The 25,995-nt window shown below is 38.3% G+C and overlaps 2 protein-coding genes across 4 annotated transcripts; both read left to right on the top strand.

Annotated features, from left to right (window-relative positions):
* Positions 1-335: 335 nt before the first annotated feature.
* On the top strand, positions 336-13,876 carry LOC113289013 (chromatin modification-related protein EAF1 B-like). Of its 3 annotated transcripts, XR_003330804.1 has the most exons (23): positions 336-625; positions 2,301-2,516; positions 2,604-2,658; positions 2,769-2,854; positions 2,952-4,371; positions 4,467-4,586; positions 4,805-5,080; positions 5,619-5,804; positions 6,279-6,359; positions 6,687-6,747; positions 6,828-7,402; positions 7,475-7,528; positions 8,113-8,167; positions 8,275-8,471; positions 9,000-9,053; positions 9,139-9,219; positions 9,386-9,523; positions 9,666-9,782; positions 10,236-10,336; positions 10,479-10,697; positions 10,792-11,167; positions 11,459-13,208; positions 13,404-13,876. XR_003330804.1 is itself a non-coding variant. In XM_026538173.1 (22 exons), exons 2-22 carry the CDS (start codon positions 2,374-2,376, stop codon positions 13,127-13,129), a joined length of 6,054 nt encoding a protein of 2,017 aa, XP_026393958.1. In that variant the 5' UTR covers positions 336-625; positions 2,301-2,373; the 3' UTR covers positions 13,130-13,876. The 3 variants fall into 3 exon arrangements, 2 of the variants coding, with proteins under 2 accessions (XP_026393958.1, XP_026393957.1); XM_026538173.1 differs by having other exon boundaries at positions 10,248-10,336; positions 11,459-13,876; XM_026538172.1 differs by having other exon boundaries at positions 11,459-13,876.
* Positions 13,877-14,206: 330 nt separating this feature from the next.
* LOC113289014 lies at positions 14,207-17,900 on the top strand. Its single transcript, XM_026538174.1, has 7 exons — positions 14,207-14,624; positions 14,705-14,887; positions 15,227-15,298; positions 15,393-15,589; positions 15,999-16,414; positions 16,798-16,982; positions 17,286-17,900. The coding sequence occupies exons 1-7, from the start codon at positions 14,540-14,542 to the stop codon at positions 17,657-17,659; spliced, it is 1,512 nt and encodes a 503-aa protein (XP_026393959.1). The 5' UTR covers positions 14,207-14,539; the 3' UTR covers positions 17,660-17,900.
* The last annotated feature ends 8,095 nt before the right edge of the window (positions 17,901-25,995 follow it).

Raw genomic sequence — 25,995 nt, 5'->3', positions numbered from 1 at the left:
CTAAACAAAATATTTAATAACTAATCAAGATTATTAACACTAATACGTAAAGGGCAGATTTGCCATTAAAAAAAATTGGGTTAAGGGGTTATCTGGTTTTGCTATTTCACAACCTTTTTTGTCTTCATTCAGTATGCCTTGGAAGATTTTGGTATGCCCAAAATTATAGTTCTAAGCAAATTGGTTTGGTTTTTTTACTGGGTTGTACGATCTAAATCATAAGATACCAAGCCCATACAAAGATTCTTGGGCTACTAATATTCCTTACAATCTGGGCTAGGGTCTAAACCAGCCTCTGAACATAGTCCTATCAACAAACTCCTCCTTCCCGTATCGAGCTAGGGCATCGAAGAGAAGTTAATTTTCCCCATTCCCTCCCTCGTTCTCTCTGGTTTGTTTTTCCCGCATTGAATCTTCTTCACGAACCCTGAATCAATTACTTCCTTCAAACACCTACAACTTCTTATAATCTATTTCTTATGTAAGAAAACATTTATTCAAACACCTCGTTCCCAATTTCTTCTCCACATTATTTTCTTTCTTCTTTTCATTGTTTCGTTTATCCATTGTGATCACCAAATTTTCATCTTCTTCAACATAGAAAGCTCAATAAAGGTCAACCAAGGTCAGTTTTTCAAACACTAGATATATTCATTTGCCTAACAAAAACTTTGCCCCTTCTCGTACTGCTCAAATATGAACCAAATTTTGATCACAACCAAACCCTAGAATTTGAAATTTGGGAATTTTCTCAAATTTTGCTTTGTTTTGATTTAATTGTGGTTGAATTTTACTTCCATGTGGTCTGCAAGGTTAATAATACATGTAGGGGCTTTTTTGTGTTAGGTTATTCGAGGCAATGCTGGAAATTTACAAATCATTTACCTAACCCTAGACCTAGTTATCATTTTTCATTTTTAATTTTTTTTTGGGGCGGGTATGTGGTAGTGAAGTAAGAGTGCATGAAACCCTAACTAAGTAAGCTACATTTAGTTCACGTGCTTAGTGTTATGTGTTGATAATAGCATTTCAGTTTAGGTCTTTTAACTATGTTTCAACACTTCATTCCAGGTTCTTTAGCTCTTAGACTGGGGAAGTGTATACTGGCAACATGGGAACTAGAAATTCTACTTAGATTATGATTTGATACAGCGAGTGATGAAAATTTTATTTTTCATCTTCTCTGTTTCAATTTTAACAAGTCGAAGTAAAGTTTTTAGCCACGACTTTGACCTTCTTTATTTCTCAGTTTATAAGTAGTTTCTTTGTTTCTAACCTAGGTTGAACTTTGAAACAAATGATTCTTCTGGACTCTGGACTATTGTGTTCTTTAACTTAAGCTTTTTCTTACTCCAGCCATCATTATCTTTGTTGTAAGATATATTTTCTTTAGCTGCATGTACTGGTGGTTGGTTCTTCATGGGACCCTAGTTCTGTTTTAAGATCTGGATTGGTGTGGATCTTGAAATTCCTTCACCATTGAATTCAGGATAGGTGGCAGAACTAGGGCCTTCACCCTTTCTCAGTAGTTTCTGCAAGTATCTCCATTCTCATTTTTGTTTTCCCCTTTTAGCGACCATAGGTTAATCATGTAAAAGCTAGGATTGTCTGACGAAACCTGTTCTCATTTAGGGAGTTGCTTGGGCGTTGAAGTACTAGTTTTGATTTGAATAACAACAAGTATTTAATCAATGAATTGACGCAACCCTTTTTTAGTAAGATCAATGCATTTTCTATTTTTGTTTTTCAAACTTGGCTGCAAGTATTTCCTAACTCTGTTTGTTTAAGTGGAGTCTAGGGAGGTAATTTTATGAGTCACACCACATTTGACCAGATTTAAGGCTGAACAGCAGTAGACATGCACATCTAGTGTCATATTCCTCAGACCTTCCTTTTCCATTAGAACGGCGTAGATCTCTAAGTTCATCGAGCTTCTTATAGTTAATGCTTCCTTTTCCATTTTCAATTCATTTTTACTGTTTTATAATGCACAGTTGTGACAAAATGGCATCCAGTCCCTGGTCACATCATTCATTTGTGCCCCCTGAAGCTCATTTTTAGCTGTTTGTGCAAATTCTGAAACCTTTAATGTATTTATACACACACATATAATATCATTAAAGTTTATGGGAATGTGAGATTGAGTAACAGAACTACTTGTATCCCCATAATGTTCTTTCTACATAATATTACTTCTATCTCCCTTCATTTAAATCAAACCGAAAATGATTTTTCAAACTATTTCTTTTTCTTGCTTTCTGTGCTTCTCGATTCTCATGTAGTATTTCTTATGACTTTAGGAGCTTGATGAAACCCTGTAATCTATGGCATGGAAAGAACTACTTTAGAGATTGACTGGCTGGGTTAAAAGGAATGCATGGGGACAGCGTGGAATCTGCTCTTCTAGGAAATGCAGAGGTTGATTCCATGGGAGGGGTCATTGATGGTGGAGTTGGAATGGATACCAAAGCCTCTCCACGCCGAGCAGCAATTGAAAAGGCTCAGGCAGAATTGAGGTAAGCTGTTAATCTGGTGTCCTTCTATGCGCTTTTTTGTGGTTGCTAAAAGCTGAACAAAATAATTTATTACCTTTTTGGTTTCAGGCAAGAATACGATGTTCGTGAAGAACGTAGAAGAGAGCTAGAGTTTCTTGAGAAAGTATGAAATTCTTTGCTCTGGTTATTTCACTTTATGACTGAACTGCTGTCAATTTCTCTTTTTTTTTTGTTCAATCAACCTGAAGGATTGATGTTATGTTTGACTCGCAGGGGGGTAATCCTTTGGATTTTAAGCTTGGGCCTGCAGCTTCTATCAGCTTTCAGTCAACTTCTTTCACCGATCAGATCGTGACAAGGTATCACTGTTCATGCTCAATGTAGGTTGTGAGTTCAGGATATGTGTGAGTGTCATAATTTTATAGTTGTTTAATTTTTCTTTTTTGGGTCTTCCAGTGAAGCAAAAGGGAGCTTTGCATTGACAGCCTCACCTCCGGGAGATTCTGTTGAAAGCAGTGGTAGACCTGGGGCTACCACTGGTCGTGAAACCAACACTGCTGACAATCTCTTGCTTTTTGATACTGAAAATGATATAGTTGAAGGAGACAGAAATTCCGAAAGGCCTAATAGAAGTGCCCTTCCTCCTTCAGAACAGTCTTCCCAACTGGACGGCACCCATAACGCCAAAGAGTCAGAAGACCTGGCTATCCGCCTTGCAGTAAAAGGTCAAGCTTATGCTCGGAGGAATAGGCCCAGAACTAGTCGTGATGGAGCTCGAGCGTCCACCACTGAATTAACTCTTGCCGGGGATGGCAAGGGTACTTCTGTGTTATCTTCTTCTCGCCACGGTTCAAGGAATGTGAAGGGGTCGTTGTCTGAAGTGATCATTAAGAAAGAACACCCTGTAGCTTCTATTAGTAACTCAAAACATAGAATTCTCAATGGAGACGTGGTTCCAAAGAATGTTGGTTCTGGCAATCAAATGGATATGGAGTTGGATGCTCCACAGGCTCCTGGTAAAGATATCAGTTTCGAAAAAGATGGTACAGTTGAAGCCAAGTCTGATGCTACCACATCAAAAAATTTGAAAGAAATACAGGTTTATGAACCTAATCAAAATCCTATACCTGACACTGATCCAGTACCTAATACTCTCAAAATTGTCTCACTTGTGATGGCTGGAGAGACAGCAGATATTCCATTGGGTCCTGATTTTAGTAAGAAGGAGAACCTGGGCACAGATAAAGAAGAAATGGTGAATGAAGGTCTAAATAAGATTACAGCCAGTGACAAGAATTACGTCGACTCTGAGTCATCTCTCATGCAGATAGGAGATACTTCTAATGCCCAGTGTCCGACCATAAGGAAAAGCAGCATTTGTTTGAACCCCAAAGAACCGGTATCGGTGATTGAAGAGTCCCCTCATATAGCAGTTGCCGGGGACAAAAAGAGCAGTGGGACAAAAGACGTTAGGCCAGTTGCCAGTGATAACTGCATTCCTGTTCATCAAAATCTCATTGGGCCCCTCGTTAAAGTTAAGGAGGAAATCTTTGACAATAGATCTGGTTTGAAAGATGAGATGGAACCTGCTGGTACTATGCAGCGGATGGAGAGTACTGTCTATTCATTTCCAAAGGCAGAGAAAGAGTTAGGCAATTCTCTGGTTGGTGATTCAAGTACTGAAAGGATAGCTTCATGTCCTCAAGGTAGACCTCTAAGTACTTTCATTTCTTCCCAATGCGATAAACCAGATGCTAGGTTTTCTGGGAGGGGTCCAGAAGTTGCTCCTGAGCTCAAATCCTCTACAGGCAGCAATATTAAGATGACGAACAAAGCGCATGAAGATTCAGTTTTGGAGGAAGCACGGATTATAGAGGTAATCAATTTAAAGATTTTTCTTTGTTGAATATGGAGGAATTTATGGTACACCACTTTGAATTGGACTCCGAACTTACATATTTTCACAAACAGGCTAAACGTAAGAGGATAGCGGAGCTCTCTGCGGGTACTTTCCCTTTGGATAGCAGGCGGAAATCACATTGGGATTTCGTTCTCGAGGAGATGGCATGGTTAGCAAATGATTTCATGCAGGTGGGTTTAAATAGTTGTCCCAGATAGTTTACAGCAATTCTTTTGATTGTCTAACCTTTTAACTCCTATTATTATGTGTATCTGATTCTATGTATTTCACCTCCAATATAGAGAGGACACTTTTCTGTTCTGGTTTGAGATTCAGCTCAACTCCAGTAAATTCTTTATCAAGAGTAATTTTAATTCTTTACTTCCAATTTTTCTGTGACTATTAACAGGAGCGTTTGTGGAAGACAACTGTTGCAGCCCAAATGTGTCATATGGTTGCATTTCAAGGTCGGTTAAGGTTTGAGAAGCAAAATCTCTGTCAATTGCAACGGAAAGTAGCTCATACACTGGCAAATGCTATCAAGCAGTTTTGGCATACAGCTGAGGTTCTTGCTACTAGTGATGACCAGAGCAGTGGCCACAAAGATTCCAGCTTAGCTTTAGTCGGATCAGCAATGGTTAACGTAGGTGAAGCTGCTGGGAACAAGACCGGGGAAGCAAATATGGTGCTTAATTCATTTTCTTCAATGTTTCTTTTTATTGATACAAGTACAATATGATTTCCTTTTTACGATGATATTATTGTGTTTGGTTATGTCAATGAGCATAGGTACACCTGTTTACATTTCGTGATTTTTTTGCTTCAATCTTTTATAATCCATTTGATTGGCTTTGTCTAAATCAATTAGTTTCCAGATAGAAAAGGTTGGGTTGGACACAGTCGATATGGCTTTGATAGATCAAACTACTGTCATACATTTTCTATTTGAATGAATTCGGAAATTAATTATCATGTTATCTGTATGAATGGTCGTAAAACATATACTTCCCCATGATATGTTATTTTATAATTTTTTTCTAAACTGTGAGATTGTTGTGTCCTTGCATGTTTTTAGCAAATGCTGCCAGGAAAAGATCTAAGTATTACATTTAGGTTTCTGTTTAAACTTACTGCTCTAACACAAAAAATCATCAAGTGATCTTGCCAGTTTTGCTTCTTGCTCACTTTCGACTTTGTTTAAGTATATTTGGTTTGTGATGCAGGAGACAAGCAAATCAGAGGGAGATAATCCTGTAAAAGGTGTTCAGCTTTCAGTTCAGGGATATGCAGTTCGATTCTTGAAGTACACTAATATTGTGGTTGACCATCCTGCTCAAGCTGAAGCACCACCGACTCCCGACAGGATATCAGATTTGGGTATTACGGAATGGGAGGATCAGTTGTCTGAAGTACGGCTAAGTTGTCTCCATTTTAATTACTCAGTAATTTTTAATCATAGTTTGCTTATCTGCATTTTAGGGTTTATACTATCATGCATTTTTGGTTGTTTGGCATGATCATCCTTTCCACTTTTTTTTTTTTTAGTTTTCCAATACTGAAACCAATGGATGTGTATTTCGTTTGTTCAAAAACATTAAGGTACAACTTGTTTTTAAACAAATTATTGAGAATGTTGCACTTCATCACTTGAACATCTGCACTTTTTGCTGTACTGGCATTTGGTTTTTATTGGTTTACTTGAAACCAATATATCTGTATTTCGTTTGTCCAAATACATTTAGGTACACTTGTATTTAAACAAATTATTGAGAATGTTGTACTTCATTACTTGAACATCTGCACTTTTTGCTGTACTGACATTTGGTTTATATTTGATTTTGCCTGCATAAAAAGCTTAATGTACCAATATTTTTCCTTGGTAGGAGATACTCTTCTATACAGTTCCTGCCGGTGCAATGGAGGACTACAGGAAATCTGTTGAACTACACTGGTCACAATATCAGGTGACTGACAATTTCTATTCTTCTGAACTTCGTAATGGGGAAAGCTTTTTTCTTTTCATCATACTTTTTTTTGGGCAGACAGGTTTGTGGTTTTTGTTTTATTGACTATATGCATGTAGTGGTTCAATAAGTTTTGGATTAAGATAGGGCCTTGTAATTTCATGTTAATACCACCGGTCATGGATCACAGAGAAAGATCAGAAGATCTTGAATTTTCCATAGCAACTCAGCCTTTGTTTTTCAACATTTTCTGTTTCTTTTGTGCTCGACATCTACCCATGTTTCGTCATGTTAGTCTGCTAATTTTTTGAAATACATTATTTTCAGAAATCTGCAAGCAACACGAACCAAGAAGAGGTTGACACATGTATGTTTGATGCAGTATCAGGTATTGTTGGCACTATCTTTGACTATTGACATGAACCCGTTGGTTGAGTATGCCATATTTTTGACAAGGCTTACTTGCAGATTTTGGATCCAGAGAAAATGCATATGGGGAATATGAAGGAGAAACAAGAATGCACTACATTGCTGGACCGTTAGAGGGTAGTAAGTCGTCAAATTTTGCTCAGAAGAAAAAGAAAAACTCATCCAATTCATTCTCTGGGAGGTCATATGAAGTGGGTGGAGATCTGTCTTATGGCCATTATGTGGAAAACAAATTGGGGCCTCATCCTTCCTTTTTAATGGAAAAAAGGCCTTCCAATAACTCAAATGTTGGTTCCATTCCCATAAGGCGTGTACGAACTGCTTCAAGGCAGCGATTTCCTATAAGTGCAGGAGCTGTTGGGGCCGTACAGATTTCGAACAAAACTGATGCTTCAAGTGGAGATACTAGTTCCTTTCAGGATGACCAGAGTACTGCGCAAGGTGGGTCTCAGATGAGAATAGGTATGGAGCTTGAGTCAACTGGGGAGTTTGGAAAACACTTGAGGCCTGATTGTACAGAAATATCAGTGAAACCTAAAAAGAAGAAGATTAAACACTCACTTCATAGGAATCAATTGAACACGCCGAACACCGTGGGCTTCGTGATGGGAAAAGTATGAACTCCTTCTTGTTTGTTGTGTATGTGTCACCTACTGTCTAGTTGCTGAAACCTGTTTCTTTTGCAGGGCTCTGCATACGAACAGAGATGGTCGCTTGATTCCATGGGTCAACATGAACAGGTAAATTTTGTTGTGCACATTGAAGATAAGATGCCTGAAACGGAAAGCATGTGTCTATACTTGGTATGCTGCTATGCATTGTTGTCTCTTACGTGAAGATGACATTGGTGGTCCACATGATAACTTTTCTCATGTGCGGCTGAAGAAAGATTGGAAGCATAGAGTTGTTAGTCTCATCTCTTCCCTCATATAGTATTGTAGAGTGCGTCAAATATAAGTTTTTAAAGGAATTGAATTTGAATCCAGAAATATTGTTATCAGGAGGACATGTCCTGTGATGAATTGGGAACATCTTTTGCTTATAATATACATGTTTATTGGTACACGGGTAACGTTAGGTCCTCATATTAAGCAGATTACTGGCTACAGGGTTGCATATAACAGTTAAAAAATATCAATGGAATAAAACATAGACTTAATGTGTTATTGGAAAACCAAATAAGTGACTTGGAAAGTGAGTGATAAGTATGTTCTGTAAACATAGATATACTTTAATTGTTCTTTAGCGTTCAGAGAGTGTATACCGGGTGTTGTTTTCTCTTATACTAATAGTCCTCATATTTTCCTTGTTTTAATTACCATAGAAGGATACCAAAAAGAGAATGGAAAGTCATGCTTTTGAAACTAACGGAAACAGTGGTAATGAATCTATATCATCTTCTTTTATTCGTGATAGCCAATTTAATGATGTGTTAAATCTGGTTGTCAATTCTCACTTGTATGAGTTTTGTTTAATGTTTCTACAGGTATTGGTGGCCAACATGTTTCGAAGAAGCCTAAGATGACAAAACATTATCCTGATACCTCTGCTGAAAATCTTAATCCTCTAATTGGGTCAATTCCTTCTCCAGTAGCTTCCCAAGTGAGTAATTTGACGAATCCAAATAAGCACCTCAAAATGCACTTAGCGCAGAATCGTGGAAGGAAGCCCAAGGGCGTGAAGGTATGCTACTCCGTAGTGATTGTCTCTCTGTACACAAGATACCTAATTGCTACCGGTGGTGGTTGGATAAGAAAATATAGACTTTTACTCAGTTTATTGTTATTGGTTTTTGACTGCATATGCAAAGGTTTTCTTTTAGGTCTATTCATATGAAGAATGTCTTTCATCTTGCATCATCATAAAAGGATGGTAGCCATTTTGTTACTGACATTGACAACATTTTTGATTTCGTGGAGATTATTTTCTATTATTCACATTGGCCAAGATTTTTTATGAATGTTAACTCGGACACACGTTTCCACACTATTGCATGCTAATTTTTCCTTTACTTGTATGGATTCTGTATCACTGTATGTAGTATCTGTTCTTTTAAGCGTATTGTTTCCGGTCAGCTGTTTTTTCTGTCTGTAAATTTTTAGAACTTTATCTTATAGTCTTCGCTGCTCAGGGTTTATATTAGCCTGTGATTGATTGTGACTGATAATGTGTGAGATATAATATGGATTTGGACACTTATCATGTTTGCAGATGACATCCGGGCCATTTGGATCAGGAAGTTCATGGACGCAATTTGAAGACCAGGTTAATACTTCTTCTATATTATTATACCCTTTTGATTGTTATTGGGTCTGGGAAGAAGTCTGAATGTTATATTTTTGTAACTCAGGCCCTTGTTGTCCTCGTACACGATATGGGTCCAAACTGGGAGCTGGTCAGTGATGTTATCAACAGTACTCTGCAGTTTAAGGTGACTATATTGTGAACTTCTCTTTTTACGTTTTCATGTGAATTTTAAGTCGTCCAAGTTCTTTTGCAATATTGTATAACCAATTTGCAAACTTTTTTACTGCTAACAGTATTATGTTCAAAAGGTTTCCGATGCTAATGTGTGAATGATCCATTTGTACATCCAGTGCATTTTTCGTAAACCTAAAGATTGCAAGGAGCGCCACAAATTTTTAATGGACAAGAGTGCTGGTGATGGGGCTGATAGTGCTGATGATTCCGGATCTTCCCAACCCTATCCGTCGACTTTACCTGGAATCCCAAAGGTATGATGCTTTTCGCTCCTCGATAGTATGATTTTTTACATTTTTTCTCCCCCCCTTCAAATACTTTGTTCAATGTAAATTCATGGAGTTACCATCATATTTTTACCAATGTTGTTTTTCTTGGTGCTTCTTTCTACACCAGGGTAGTGCAAGGCAGTTGTTTCAGCGTTTGAGGGGTCCAATGGAAGAGGATACCCTTAAGGCTCATTTTGAGAAAATCATTTCCATTGGGCACCACCAACATTCTCGTAAAATTCAGGTTTGTTACTTTTTTGCATCGTGGAGTTTACTCTTTACTGTCGTTATCGAGTGTGTGCTGCGTCAAATGCTATGTTGGAAAGTACAAGCTTAGGATAAACTTGGTCACTAAGCTGGTATAGTTTCTTTTATTCTCTGGAGTCACCAGCTGAAGCGTCTTAATTTCCAAGGGAAAATATCTTTTAGTCTTTAATACTCCACTAAACCACTTGCCTTGATAGCTACTAATACTCTGCAACTTTGGCGTTTGAGCTCTCCTAGTTTATTGCATTACACTTTTTATATTGGCCGGATAAAATTAGTTTATCTTTCACGGAGTCTTTATTTTCGATCTTTGGCGGCGTCTGCTAGTGCTCAAAGGAAGCTGCAAAGTTTAATGTTCCTTCGCATTTTTTTCTATATGAAGTTTAGTAATATGATTGTTTCTTTTCTCCTTTAATTTGTTTTCACGAAGAATGATAATCAGGATCAGAAACAAACAGCGTCAGTCCACAACTCTCATGTTCTTGCTCTCTCCCAAGTCTGTCCAAATAACCTTACTGGGGGTCCTCTAACGTAAGTTCTGATTAACACATTTTAATAATTCAATAACTATTTGTATCATTTTTCTCATTGCGCTGCTTTTCTCCAATACTTGGATTGTGTGCTTGTATATCATAAATTTAGTACATTAAGTTGTCCCTGTTTGACAATGAAGGCCTCTTGATCTCTGGGATGCTGGAAGTCCTGATCTTTCCCATGGATATCAAGGATCTCATAGTAGTAGCTTAGGAATTGCAAATCAAGGTTCTGTTGCTCCAGCTCTTCCCACCTCTGGTTCTGGTTCTGGTTCTAATTCCATGCTACAAGGATCTTCTGGTATGGCTCTTGGTAATAGCTTGCCATCTCCATCTGCTGCACATAATGCCTCAACTAGGTTTGCACGATATACTTCTGATGTTTATTATGTTAGCTCATATTTAGCATGATTAAATGTATGACCGTGGATGGTTCTTCTCGGATGGCCACAGATATGGTGGTCAAAGACCAACTTTACCAATGGATGAACAACAAAGAATGCATTATAATCACATGCTGTCTGGTAGAAATCTCCAGCACCCTGGTTTGTCGGTGCCTGGGTCTTTGGCTGGAGGTGATCGTGGAGTTCGTGTGGTACCTGGTTCAAATAGTATGGGAATGATGCCTGGGATGAACAGAGGCACACCAATGCCTCGCCCAGGATTTCAGGGAGTTGGTCCACCATCAATGTTAAATATGGTTTCCTCTGGAAGTATGCATCCTGCCACTGCAGTGGGCATGCCAAACTCTGTAAATATGCACAATGGATCTGTTTCTGGTCAGGGAACTTCTATGATGAGACCTCGTGATACGATGCATATGATGCGGGTGAGCTTTTCTGAAACTTTTACTGCAATTTCTTTCCATCATTCTTCTGGGTGTAGTAAATAATAAATAGTGTACCTGGAAAGATATCGCTTACGAGTTGCGTTGTTTTGTAGAAATCTTTCATTTGGTAAGTTCTTTATATTGTTATAAAAAAGGTCGTGCCTATTTTCTCTCCCAAATTCAAGCAGTCTGTATTTTAAAATTATTATACGAGTATGCAGTAATTTTTTTTTCTGAAGCTCTTTTGTCGGTATTATTTCGTGACGGTGCTTCTTTTGTGCTGTGTCATAGCCTGGTCAAAATCCAGATGATCAAAGGCAAATGATGATGCAAGAGCTTCAGATGCAACAGGTGTCTCAAGGAAATAGTCAAGGTCTTCCTGCTTTCAATGGGTTGAGCAGTGGTTTTTCAAATCAGACGGCCCCTCCACCTGGTCAAACATTTCCAGCCCAACACCTTCAACAGCAGCAGCAACAACAATCTCATGTCCCCTCCATCCACCCACAGCAACCTCATCACCCTCATATTCAAGGCAGCAACCCGTTTGTGCTCCGGATTCCTAAAGATAGGCAAGTCCAGCAGCAACGCTTCATGCATCAGCAGCAACAACAACAATTTTCTCCCACCAATACCGCGCTGTCTCATGGCCAACCACAGTCCTCCCAGCATCCAATATCAACTTCACTACAAAAATCCTCTCAGGTTCACCAGCAGGCATCTTCACTGCCTTCACCAAACTCTCAGTTGCCCCTAACGTCATCTTCATCCATGAGCCCTGTAACTTCGCAGTCCCAATCTAAACATCACCTTCCTCCTCATGGTCTTGGTCGGAGCCATAGTACTGCTGGTACCTTACCTACTCAGATCCTAAAACAGCGGCAGCGCCAGCAGCAACAACAGCAACAGAATTTTCAACCGACTGGTAGGCATCTTACTCCACAGAGGCAACAGTCTCAATCCCATCAACAACCTAAATACATTAAGGGAATGGGCAGAGGGAGCCCTTCAGTAATGCATCAGAACCACTCTGCTGATCCGTCCTCTCACATAAATGGGCTTGCTTCAACTCCAGGAAATCAAGTACATGAGAAGGGTGAGCAGGCCATGCATCATATGATGCAAAACCAGGGTTTATTTTCTGGTTCAAACTCAATTCAGTCAAACAATTCGCTGGTGCCTCCTCAATCAACAACTCAATCCTTGTCTCAGCAAAAGCTGTTTTCTCGTTCACCACCCTCCTCTTTGTCGAAGCAACTCCCACAGGTTTCGTCTCATTCTGATCTGATGAATAACCAAGGCCAGCCCCCAGCAGTTACTTCTGTGCATAACACGCTTCCTCCAGTGGCAATGGGATCTGGTCAGCAGCAGCGGCAAAATATGCATAGAATGCTTCAACCACATAATCGTCAAATGAATTCTGATCCACATACGCAATCCACGGTCGAGCAGCAGCCTTCAAACAGCAGGCCGCATATAGGGGGTACTGAATCTTCCACCAATTGCATGCCCGTTCTTTCATCAGCAAGTAATGCTGCTACTCAGTTGAAAGGAACATCGGAGTATAATTCAGGAATGACAAAGTCAATCAATCACTTGCCTGGCGTTGGAAATCCATCACCTCTGACTAGCACAACAGAAACTGAGCTTTCAACTCCCTCATCGTCTGGCCTAGATTTAATCCATGAGCAGTTCTCTGGAAGTACTACTGCTCAGACCAACAGTGCTGGGACCCAGTGGCAGCCGCACTTGCAGCAGCAACAACGTCAACCATCAGGCCAACAGCCTACAGCACCATCGCCACCACAACCTCCATCACCACCACCACCACCACTACCTCTGCTGCTGCAAAAGCAACAACCACCTCAGCAACCTCAATCCCAATCCCAACCACAGCCACAACAACAGCTGCAAGCTGGGCAGAGTGGACTGTATGCCAAACCAAGTAATTCTGGACCAGGGTGAATTTTATAAGCTGGTCTGCAGGTGTTGGAAAATGGATCAGTCTGATTAGTCTTGCATGCGCTGTTGCAGCAGTGTACAGGTTAGTTGATGCACCGTAATTTATTCCGGCCAAGCATAACAATTCAAATCAAGTCAAAACAGATGCAGATGTAGGCATGGACGTGCCGTCCCATCTATATCTACTACTCTGTATCTTTTTGGGTGGTCAGACCTGTTATTATATTTTGAATTGACGGGGACAAACAGATGTGATACTAATGGGGGTTCCATGCAGATGATGGAAGCTTGTGACTCTGAGACTGCATTACCAGAAATGGGAAGTGGTTTGGAGTGTTTTGTGCAGATCCACTATAGTTGGTGACTGACCTATGGGGAAATAGTATCTTTTGTACCTTGTTGTTTCTCGTCCTCAATCAAATACCTATCTCCTACCCAAGTCATTTGGCAGTGAGAGATGCAGAGAGGAAAAGAGAGATATAATGGGTCCTTATTAGATTATTTTGTACAGGGGTTTGATCTCTTCTCCCCCTCCGCCTTTTGTTTTAAACTTTAGCGGGCTCCCTTCAAATGTTTTGTATAGTTAGACAGAAGGGAGAAATGGAGAAAGGGTGTCTGTCTTTTTGTTCATTCCCCTTTAATTTTTGTTCTTCTTTCATTCCACCCCCATAGATAGTCCAGTGTATTATTAAGTTATGGATTATGCTGATAATGTAAAAATGAAAAAAAAAAAAAAGCTTGTCATTCTAATCTTGCGTTTGTTTCCATGTCTATGTTCCTTTTCTTGTCTCCAGTTTTTTTGTTGTTATTATTACTTTCACCATTATTCATGTTAGCTCGAAATCGACCAATAAACTATGATCTAACTTCCAGAGATCCAGAAGTTTGAACCCAAATTGATAAAATCGTACAATATAACGAAGTTATTGCTCACAGGAACAACAACTGTGTAAGGTGCATATCCACTTCCTGCTACTATGTCGGTGTAAGCAACATCTTGAATAGAACCATGTACATTCTTGTTTCCTCTTGTCTTTTAACTTGAGCCAGTGTGAAGTTGTGAAATCTGAAAGTTACTTGCTGAGTTGTTGCCATTATAAAGTGCACTTATCAAGGGTATTTTCGTCTAAACATTCTGTGTCCATCTTCTTCAAGAGCGTGACTGAAATCTATAAACTTTTCTTAAATTCGTTTCATTCCGCTTCGGGGAGACGAATCGCGATCCTTGTTCCTTACATTCTTCAATATTTATCAAGATCCCTCCAAATAGTTTCATCTTGTTTGAACTCAATCCCGAAATTCGACTCCTTTTTCACAGTTTTGAGGAATACCAGTTCCTGGCTTCGTGATTTCTTCAAGGTATCTTGTTTAATTATCTGAAATTCTTGATATGGGAAGTGATAGAGAGTAGTAATGGATAGTGAAGCTCATCGTTCTGTATCTTTACGGGCAACCCGTAGAGCAGACCGGAATAATACTCAATCACACATAGATAAAGGTAATCAATTCATTTCAACCAGTTTATGTTTTTGAATGTCTTTTAAATGAGTTAATTCTTATATGATGGAATGAATGCAGATGTTGAAAGTGGTCCATTTTCACCATTAGTGAGGACACCACAAGATTACCCATTCAAGATAGTATGGAAGAAGGGTTTTATTCGATTAGTTCTTGTTGCGGGGATCTTATGGATGTTAATCATTCTTACTGTCTTAATGTTTCATGTCTGGTCTTGCCAAACTTCCATTACTTTCCTTTCAGGTATTCTCATATATCCGCCCATCTTATTCTGATGTTTCCATTGGAGACCCAGATTGTGAATGGATCCCTACACTAGTTCTAATTGTTCAAGATGAAATTTTAAAATCCAAGATCTATTACTTGCATGTTCACGTCACTTAACTAGCAAACTTCACATCTCTAAGTTGTTTTTAGGGAATGCCTAAGTTCCGATTGGGTTCAGTGAGTGCTTTTTCTTATAAGAAACCTGTGGATAACTAGTGATCGACTCTTACATTTACTGAACACATTCGGGTGCTATCTGTGCCTTTTTCTTTTATGTATCGACTTAAGTTTATTCTTTGTTACCTAACTGTGCAGCAATATGTAATAGAGAAGGCAAGTTTATGTTAGTGTTGAACTCGTTGGGATTTAAACCAAAGCCTTTACACCGTAAGATTTCAGCACCTTAATTGGCTTTTTTGTTCAACTTTTTGGTTTTGACTGTAGGCTCTCGTTAAATGTTTATATCTGATTACACATTCAGGTTGTACAATTCCTGTTCTGGATGATCCGGATTCTGTAGTCATACCAGAGAAAAGAACCCCAGACAAGTTCATTGAGAATTTGTCATATATTTTGGAGGATGATGATCCTTCAAATAGTGGGTCTCAGCCGCTTTTTGGTGGACATGAGAGTTGGGCACAGCGAGAAGAAAGTTTTAAATTAAATTCAACTAAGAAGGTAATAAACACCATAATGATAGTTATCATAGTTTAATTTTGAATATTTTGGTCTTACCCTATTGCGGACCTCATTTCTTGGAATGTCGGTCCACACCCAACAGCCCCGACAATAGCAGACATAGCCGAAACTCATACTGAGTTGCTAACTTCATGAAGCTGATTACTGATAGGTTAACATTGGTTCATCCATCTCTGGCCGTGATTGAAGGACTAATAATAGTAGGCATTCATAGTTGAAAGTTAGCAAAGAAAGTTATTTCTGCTTGTGTTGGATTATTTTACTAAACTCTGTTTCAGTCCTGTTTGCAGACTCATTAGATGTGAAATTCTAGCTTTAGTGTAATGTTTTGTCCATGCTTGCTGAGAGACCTGAGTGACCGCTGGGATCTGTATTTGGTGGTTTTCAGGTGCACTGTGGTTTCATACCAAATGGAGGTGCTGAAATGGAACCAGCAGATGTTAAACATGTTAAGAAATGCAGGTTTGTGGTTGCATCGGGCATTTTCGATGGGTATGATACACCTCATCAACCAACAAATATAAGCAGGCGATCCAAAAAGCTCTTTTGCTTTCTCATGGCCGTAGACCAACAATCTCTTGATTTCATCAAGGAAAATGTTACAGTCAGAGATGATGGTCGCGGAGGGAAGTGGGTTGGTATTTGGCGCCTTGTACTTTTAAAAACTCCACCCTATGATGAGCCAAGAAGGAATGGAAAGGTTCCCAAGATATTAACCCACAGGCTATATCCCCAAGCAGAATACAGCATCTGGATTGATGGAAAAATGGAACTTATAGTTGACCCATTGCTTATGTTAGAAAGGTGGGTTTGATGAGATTTTTTTATTTGAGTAAAATTTATCAGGTTCTATAAGCTCTATATATGTGATGCTCAGATATCTGCGTTGTCAGTCCATTTATCATTACAATCTGATCACCTTGAGTTTTTAACTTGTAATTCTGCTTTGGCGTGGTTAGAAGTGTCCAGTCGTCAACATAGTGAAGAGAATCTCCTCTCACGCGCACATAAACAGTATAAGAGCACTAGGAAATATCATGTCTGACCTGTTCTGTAGTACATAACAGTTGATCTTGCACTCAAAAAGTGTGTTCCCTGAGCTTATATTTCACTTAAATGGCATTTTGATTACCACTTGATCACTGTTTCTATTGTAATTTATAACCAACCATCTATTAATTTTGCAGATATTTATGGCGTGATAAGAATACATTTGCCATTGCTCGTCATAAGCACCACCAGAGTATATATGAAGAAGCTGATGCAAATAAGCGTAGGAAGAGATATGCTCGACCTCTTATTGATCTCCACGTAAAAATATACTTCTACGAGGGAATGGAGCCATGGAGCGCGAAGAAAGACACAGTTAGTGGTAAGAAAAAGCTCCTTGTAATACTAGGTTCTGATAATGCATAATTCTAGGAAGGAAATCTTTCGTGTGCTAGCCGATGACCCGGTGGGTTGTACATAAAACATCTTTGTTTCCACTGATTTCACCATCTTTTTGGCGGGTCTGTAAAGTCAGTTACCTATATCTAGGATAGTTATGTTTTTCTAGCTTGTGAAATAAAAACACGGCCATGGTTTACCTTGATGATGAGATGCGATGTATGTTGCTATACGTATGAGTTCTTTCACTAAAACTTACACTCTGAAAAATGATACGATAATGTAGATGTGCCGGAGGGAGCCATCATTATACGCGAACACACTGCACTGAACAACTTGTTTAGCTGCCTTTGGTTCAACGAGGTCAACTTATTCACACCAAGGGACCAGCTGAGCTTCGGTTACGTTGTTTACAGATTAGGGTCAGCATTCAAGTTTTTTATGTTCCCTAACTGTGAGTATAACTCACTGTTTGTGTTGCATAGTCACACCAGGGAACATTCTTCTCCTGTAGAGTGGGTTAAATCTCTGGATGAGTTCAAACGTAATAGTACTGGACTGAAAGAGAGTAGAGGTGGATTAGGCTTGTGGATGCCTTACCCCGGGGACCTTGATTCGGTTTCCCTTCCACATGTAACAAGAACATCACAGGCAGGCTGAGGTTAGTTAGCAATTTAATTGCAACGGGTTTTCCTAATTCTTGGAATCCTCTTATTTGTCAGTTTTCTACTATTTATGATCTGGCAGAAGTATGGAAGTACAAGGAAAAGGAAACACCACAATCATGTAACTTTTATTTATGTAGTAAAATCCTTGATTTTGTCATATGTTTATTTCTTAATTTAGGGTGGTAAAATTGCTGCTTTTTAAGTTTTTAATACACCCGAAGTCTTGTAAATTTTGCAAACTCTTCTTTGACCTTTAAGGCTATTAAAAAGAGGTCTATGTCCAAAATATTAGTTCAGTTTCTTTAGACGTGTGTGATAGGGTTAGCCATGGCGATAAAAAGGAAGAGTGTAACCTTGGAACAATTTATTCAGATGTGTATGGATGAAGCGCAGAAGAAGAAGAAGCAAAAAGGAAAGGATGCTGCTGATTCTTCTTCGTATCTTCCCGAGGAATTGATCATCGAAAATAGTCACCAGATTACCAGCTCGGGATCTAGCTCAGTACTCTTGCGTCAGTAAGTTATGGTATAATTCAATTATCAATGATACACGATTTGCTGCGTTATATTTGTCTCATCAGAGACAAAAGAAGGAATTAAATATATTCTTTAGTCTCACTAATGTAACCATAGGTGATGATCAGCTAAATTGCTTTTTCAATTTACAAAAGAAAACTAGCAGCCATAATCAAAATAGGCGTAGTAGTAATGATGAATATCTCGACTTAAAACTTTTAAGCAAAATTAATTACGCAGATTTTATTGAACCAGTAGGCTGTTGCAATGGCTCAACTTGTTTTAAAGCAACCAGTATACCTGGCGAGGAAGAATCATGCTTAGTAGTTGTTTTCAATCCGGTTACGGGTGAAGCACTTCACATCCCCAGTGATTCTACTGCTACAATTGAGGGATGGGGGTCACTAAAATATTTGTGTTCTGGTTTTGGTTTTGATTTAGGGATATTTAGATTTTGGGTCTCAACTTTGTGACCAGCTTTGAGTTTGGGTCCTGTGAAAATTTTAATTAGAGTTTGGGTCTCAGGACTGTCATTGACCGCGTTGACAGTTATGAAACTGGTTAAAAGAGGAAAAGACCAACTAAATATAACGTTTCTTTTTATTTACTAACTATACCTACCGTTTACACGTGTGTGGAGGAGAACTGCCCAAGAATCGACGGTTCAAGATAATTTTTTTTTTTGACCTAACTATATATCGAAGAGAATAGTAAAACTTACCATTTTTCTAGGGTTTTTTTGCTACGCTCAACACGGACATTTTTCGTCTGAAAAATGGTGATTTACTAAAATCGACCACAGAAATGTGTTTAAGCCTGATTTGAGTTGAGTGTGGTCTTATTATTGTCGTTGTACAAGATTTCTGCAGTTGATTCATTGTTTGATTAATCTGATTTGAGGTAAGTTAAAAAGTTTCATTTTTGGGGTTTTGTAGACCCATTGATTTGGGTTTTTTTCTGGGTTGTTCTGATTGATGTCTATGAATTTTAGGACAGGAATACTAATTTAAACGATGAATTTTGTTTTTCACTTTGTCTTTTAGGGTTTTGTTCTGTTCAAGTATTTCTTTAGATTTTCCTTTTGATTATTTTTCTGCTTTTGTCGAGTGATGTTTAAATAAAGAAAGGGTACATGGAATAGTTAATTCACTGATGGAAGAGTTTTATTGTGGTCCTTGTTTTGCCTTTAATAATTTCTGTGAACTGTAAAGAAAGGAAAAGGATTTTTTCCTGTGTTGTTGTACTGTGGTTGTTTATCAATTACTGAAAATTGACTTCACGGTAGAAAGAAAAAAAATTGTTCCAGTAACAGGGCTAAACTAAAGGACAAAATAAGTAGAGAAATGAAGTAATTTTATGGTTTGCTGAATAAATTGGTTGTTTTCTTGATTTTGTATAGGTTCCATAGAAATGAGGTCACCTGGGGTAGTGTATGAAGACTACTCCAGTGGGTGGAAACTTCACTCCCACTTCTTAGAACTATTCATGTTAAACATTCCGGTCATATATAGTAGCTTATACCGAGGTGGCATTACTGTATAAATGGTGCTCACGCAGAAAATAAGATCATGTACTCGGTTATATTGATACTATTTTGACATTTGAGGTGGCATTATTGTGTTCTATGTTGTTGTACTCCAAGTACCGTGGTTGTGATTTTTTTTTTTTTTTTTGGATCAACTATTGTGGTTGTAGTTATTGTGTGTTGTTGAGTCATTGTTGGGTAACTAATGCAAGTATGTGTGGGTATTAAAATGCAGGTACCATGGATGACTTGTTTAGATATTATCCCACTAGAGGTGGATATCTTGTTGGAAAATATAAAAGAGCCGAGCATCCTAATTTGGAGAAAATGCCTGACTATAGACCAGAAGAGGACTTGGACTTCCTTCCTATTTTGTACCCCAGTAAAACTGCAACACAAGGCAGCTGTCAAGTTGAGTCAAGCACAACTGGAACAAGATATACCTGATGAATACTACGATAGTGAAGATGTGGAACTCTTACATGAACCAGAGATAAATGATGATGAAGAGATTGATCTCACTGGTAAAATTCAAGAAACGTTAAATTCAACCCTTGACTGTGTATGCTCTGAATTACTTTGAATTTGGCTTATGATCAAAATGCCTTGTGATGGGATTGTTTTTGCAGCTCCAACCACCTTCACAGGTCCTCATGTGAGGCCCAATCCAGCATTTAGGCCACCTCCACCAACACCAGCTACTGCATCAAATTATGCATCAAATTCAACTACGACATCAGCTCGAGGTGGTGGTACCAGAAAGAGGAGAGGTGGTGCAACAACATCAGCTCCAACATCAACTACTGTTGCACCTTCTTCAGTTGTCACTGCATCAACTTCAACTACACTAGCAGAACAAGGTCATGCAAAAAGAGGAAGAGGTGGTAGGGGTAGCAGAGGCGGAAGAGGAGTTTCTACTGCACCAGTTGAACCTGTTGTTCAAGTTCAAGCATCTACAACTGTTGCCTTTGGAAGAGGAGTTGCTACTACCAATGCAAGAGGTGGTATACCAAGAGGAAGGGGATCTAGATCCAATGCAAGGGTAAGGCTTGTGCATAGAAGACATGGCGAGATTGTTGGTTTTGGTATATTACAAGCTGAACCGCCAACACTAGCTCAGGTAACATTTAGGCTCAATTTATTCCCGTTTGTCATTCTTTACAACTTGTAGTTTCTTGTTGCTTGTCATTTTTTTGTAATTTACAATTTCTTGTTACTCAATGTTTTAGGTATTCAATACTGGCAGAGGGGGTGGCAGAGTGGGTCGCGGAGGAGGTGGCCTAGTGACAAGGGGTGGAGGTATATTTTCATCATCATATGGAAGGGGAAGTAGGAGGTTCATAGACTGGTTTGGCACACCAGAGCAGTGTTCCAATGATGAAAACTAAATGCATCAGGCTTGTTTAAGCTCTTCGTAGTCTTTTATTTAGCATACAAGTTAGTTTCTTTTGCAGACATCTTACTATGGGATAAAGGCGAAACATTGTCATCTTTCTTTTGAGAATATGAACAAGTTGTAGTGACAAACAAGTTGGGTACTATTGAATCTGATAACTCTTGGTTTATGAATGCAACTTACCTCTGGTTCTTGTATTCATGTGTTCTTCATTTTATATTTGTGGACATATATGTTGATGTGTGAAATTGTGAGCTTAAATCTGTCCGCAGGTGTAAAGTTGATGTGTGAAAAATGGTTGAAACCTGGTTTGTGCAGAGGTTTGAGGTTTGGTGCAACAGTCAGGTAACAGATGAATAATCCAGACCGTTGGTGTACATCTATTCTGCACCGTCAGATGCGTTTCAGGAGATACTAAATAACACGTGTGTTTCACATGTTTGACGGCAACTTACGCCGTTAAGTAAATATAAATTAATTTTAATTATAATAATTTTCTTAACTGTCAAGACGGTCAATGACGGTCCTGAGACCCAAACTCTAATTAAAATTTTCACAAGACCCAAACTCAAAGTTGGTCACAAAGTTGAGACCCAAAGTCTAATTGTCCCTTTGATTTATTATCAAAAGAATATAAAGTTGTACTTATTTTCACTAGTTCAACAACAACGGGTGATGAAGTGGTTATTTCCAAGGTTGTTACATTGGGTACCAATTCATGGAGAAAGATTGTTACTACTACTTCTGAAATCACACCGCCACCAGGCTGGTCTCCTTTTCCTACTCCATTAGTAACAAGAGCTTGGAAGCGTAGTCATAAACCAGCCACCCTTTGTGGGGGTAATCTTGTTTGGAGGGTAACTAATAGTAGTAGTAATGGTTATGAGGTCGAAATGCTGCTCTCGTTTGACGTTCATAACGAGAATATTCACTTTATTCAACTCCCACCTGAATGTTCTACTCTGACTCCCCTGTCCATGAATGATGAGCATCAATTTTCAGAAGTGGGTCATCATCTTCTGGAGTTTAAAGGATATCCTTGTGTTGCCCGTTCCGAAAAGATAATGATAAGAAACAGAGATCATAACCATCATAGTCGCCGTCATTGTAAACACCAGAGTGGTTTTTGTTGTTATCGTTTTAGGGTTCATCTGTATATATTGAAGGACAAGGTAAAACAAATATGGATCAAGGAGGAGAGTTTCGATGTTCGAATGAAGGAGGATGACTTGGTACCAGATCCCTTGTGTTGTTTCTTTGACACTGCCACTAGTAATGCATCTCCTACACGTATGTTTGGTTTCTCCGATCAGGTGTTGTTGTATTGGTTTGATGGGGAATGTCTTATCTTCTACAATTTGCAAATGAAACATCTCAAGGTGGTAAAATGCTCCATCTCCGCAATCGCGATATTTTTGTGGCTAAGATGAAACGGATGCCATCGCAAGAGGATGGGAATATTTGTTGCCCATACATTGATTATCAGCTTCATGCTCAAGTGGAAAACATCATTTCTTCTGAAAACCTTCCTTCCTAAAGGTGAAGTTTATGAATTTTACGGCGGTGCTGAATTACAACAGCTCATGGACTATAAAAAGGTCACATGGTTGGCTAGATTAGGAAAATTTCCACCTTATCTTGCCACCTTTTGATTTTTTTTTTCTTCTTTTTTGTTTTCTCGTTTTGGAACACCGTTTAATTTGTTTGTGTATTGTTTTAAGACTTTTTTTTTTCCGAATACTTAAGTTTTATTAAGCCTATTCATATGCACCATGTTAAAAGCTTCTATTTGGGATATTAGGTGGCGGCAGTGTAATTTCCATCGCTCGATGGAAACTAGGTCGTTCAAGGGATATTTCCCCTATTTCATTTCTATACATACGCCGCTTCACTTCATCAAATTATATGTTTTACGTATTTCTTTTCCTATATTCTCAATTTTTAATTTCATAATTAACAATGAGGAGACCCAATGAAGGGAGAAATGCAATCACAAATCAATTTAAACTAAAGCGACAAATGCATAAAGAGAGGTTGCAACAACTTGATGATGAGGAAGTTGAAGATAAAGAATTAATCGACACTCTGATGCTCGTACATTCGGGTCAAATACCTAGAGTTCCAGAGCAAAAAGGGATATTCAAAAAGAAGATATATTTATCGAGAGAGGGAATTATACCACCAAAAGCTGATGCACGATTATTTTATTCCCAATTCTGTGTACTCTTATCACTAAAATATTTGTGTTCTGGTTTTGGTTTTGATTTATTATCACAAGAATATAAGGTTGTACTTATTTTTTACTAGTTCTACCACAGCCGGTGGTCAAATGTTTATTTCCAAGGTTGTTACGTTGGGTACCAATTCATGGAGAAAGATAGTTACTAATACTTACTGAAATCACACCACCACCAGTACTTCTGAAATGTTGCTCTCGTTTGACATTCATAACGAGAGTATTCACTTTATTCGCTTCCCACGTGAATGTGCTTTTATGACTCCCCCGTCAACGAATGTTTTGCATCAATATTATGAAGTGGGTGATCATCTTCTGGAGTTCAAAGGATATCCTTGTCAAGAAAGATGGTATTTTAGGTTTCAAGGATATACACAAATCTTTTTGCTGACGGTTGTCAAGAAAGATGGTATTTTAGGCTCTTTTGAGGTCACAGAGATAGATGAGGTAAATCAGGCCGTGGAAAAAGCGTCATTTTATAATCAAAATGCAATTGATTATAGCGTAGCAGTGGAGGAGGTAAGCCTAAAACCTAATGCTTTCAATAATGGCTCGCTAAATGAACTGTTTGATAAACAGAATACAATTGATTATAACGCAGCAGTGGAGGAGGTAAGCCTAAAGCCTAATGCTTTTAATAATTGCTCGCTGAATGAATGTCGACTAGTTTTTCTTATGGACAACCTCAAGCATGAAAATTATGAAAACATTATAGGAATATACAGTGGGATGATTATATGTATTGTGTTGCTGTTTAACATGATTACGGAACAACATTCCTGTAAGCATGTCAACATTTTGAGAACACATGATAGAAACCAATTGTTTGAACTTAAGTTTTATTCAGTGTTCTTCTGTTTGATCGAAAGCATGAATAGTGTGAGCATCATTTTTGGTCGCATAGTATTAGTAGATTTTTGTTATCCAGAAATTTTTTACTTTTGGCAGTTTATAATTATGATTTCATGGAATTGCCAAGGACTAGGAAAATTTGAAACAAAGAATAGTTTGCTTGACATTTTGAATAAAGAAAACCCAGAAATTTTATTCCTCTCAGAAACAAATTAACAGAGCAAAGAAATGGAACATATTATGAAACAAGTAAATGTCCAAAATTACTTCCTAGTTCCTCCTAGAGGGATTGCTGGAGGCCTTTGTCTCATTTGGAAAATAAATATTAAGCTGCAAATAGAGGATTTTGCCCATAAACACATAAATGCATCTGTCACAAATCATCATAATGATAATAGTTGGACCCTTACCTGTTTTTATGGGAGTCCCTATAGAAGATTTAAATTACAGTCTTGGAACATTATAAGCCAAATGGCAGAAACCATAAATAAACCCTGGATAATCATAGGGGACTTAAACGTTGTTCTTCATGAAGAAAAAAAAGAGTAGATACCCTTTTAAAAGGAATGAAACTAGAATTTTCAACAACTCGATAAATGATTGCAATCTAATGGACCTAGGTTTCACGGGTTATACTTACACATGGAATAACCAAAGACAAGAAAATCATAATATTGAACATAGATTAGATAGAGCCTTAACAAATGATAAATGGAATATAAATTTTCCTAACTCTAGCATCACTCACTTAGGACCTCTCACTTCTGACCATGTTCCGATAAAATTGAATACACACAACCAGTGGGATGATGGACCGACACCATTTAGATACTTTGGGGAATGGATCAAGCATGAGGAATGTAAACCCTTAATTCAGGAGAGTGGGAATAAAAATATAAAAGGCTCTGCAGCTCATAAAGTAAATAAGAAGCTAGTGAATCTCAAACATACCCTAAAACATTGGAATAAAACAAGTTTTGGAGACAATAGCAGTAATATTAAGAACATAAAAAAGGAAATGGATCAGATAAATAGTATGACAAACTACCCAAATAAGACTATTGTTCTTGCAAATCTGAGAAGAGACCTAGCCAAATGGTACACTATTAAAGAGAAATTCTGGAAAGATAAGTGTAGGGATCAGAACATTGCTTTAAGGGACCGAAACACGAAATTTTTCCATAACAAAGCTAAACAAAGGTTTAGAAGAAATAGAATCGAAACTCTTAAAGATGAAGACAACAACTGGCTTAACACTAAAGAGGAAATTTCAGAGTGCATTATAAACCATTTTCAAAACATTGTTGTCAAGCCTGTCATTGATCAGAATTTAATTAATCTTGTCCCCAATACTGTTAATCTTGAGGATAATGAAATGTTGTGTGCCACACCTCTAGAAATTGAAATTAGGAAAACTCTGTTCTCTATGGAACCGGATAAAAGCCCGGGACCAGATGGATTTCCACCCAATTTTTTTCAACAAAATTGGGAGATCATCAAAACAGATTTAATTAATGTGGTACAATTTTTTTTATCACTGGTCACATATCTAAAGAGATGAATGCCTCATTCATCTCTTTAATTCCTAAAAAATTAAACCTTGTGACTCCTGTGGAGTTCAGACCGATTGCACTTGCAAACACCTGCTATAAAATAATTTCAAAACTGATGGCAGGTAGAATGAACGGTCTACTGGAAAAACTTGTCTCTCCAAACCAATCTGCCTTTATCCCAAGAAGGCAGATTTCTGAAAATATTACATTAGCGCATGAGATCATACATAAAATGAAAAACTCAAAATCAA

The sequence above is a fragment of the Papaver somniferum genome, chromosome 6 (assembly GCF_003573695.1).
Source record: "Papaver somniferum cultivar HN1 chromosome 6, ASM357369v1, whole genome shotgun sequence".
In the NCBI taxonomy this organism is placed as follows: domain Eukaryota; kingdom Viridiplantae; phylum Streptophyta; class Magnoliopsida; order Ranunculales; family Papaveraceae; genus Papaver; species Papaver somniferum.
This window is presented reverse-complemented; position numbering and strand designations above follow the sequence as displayed.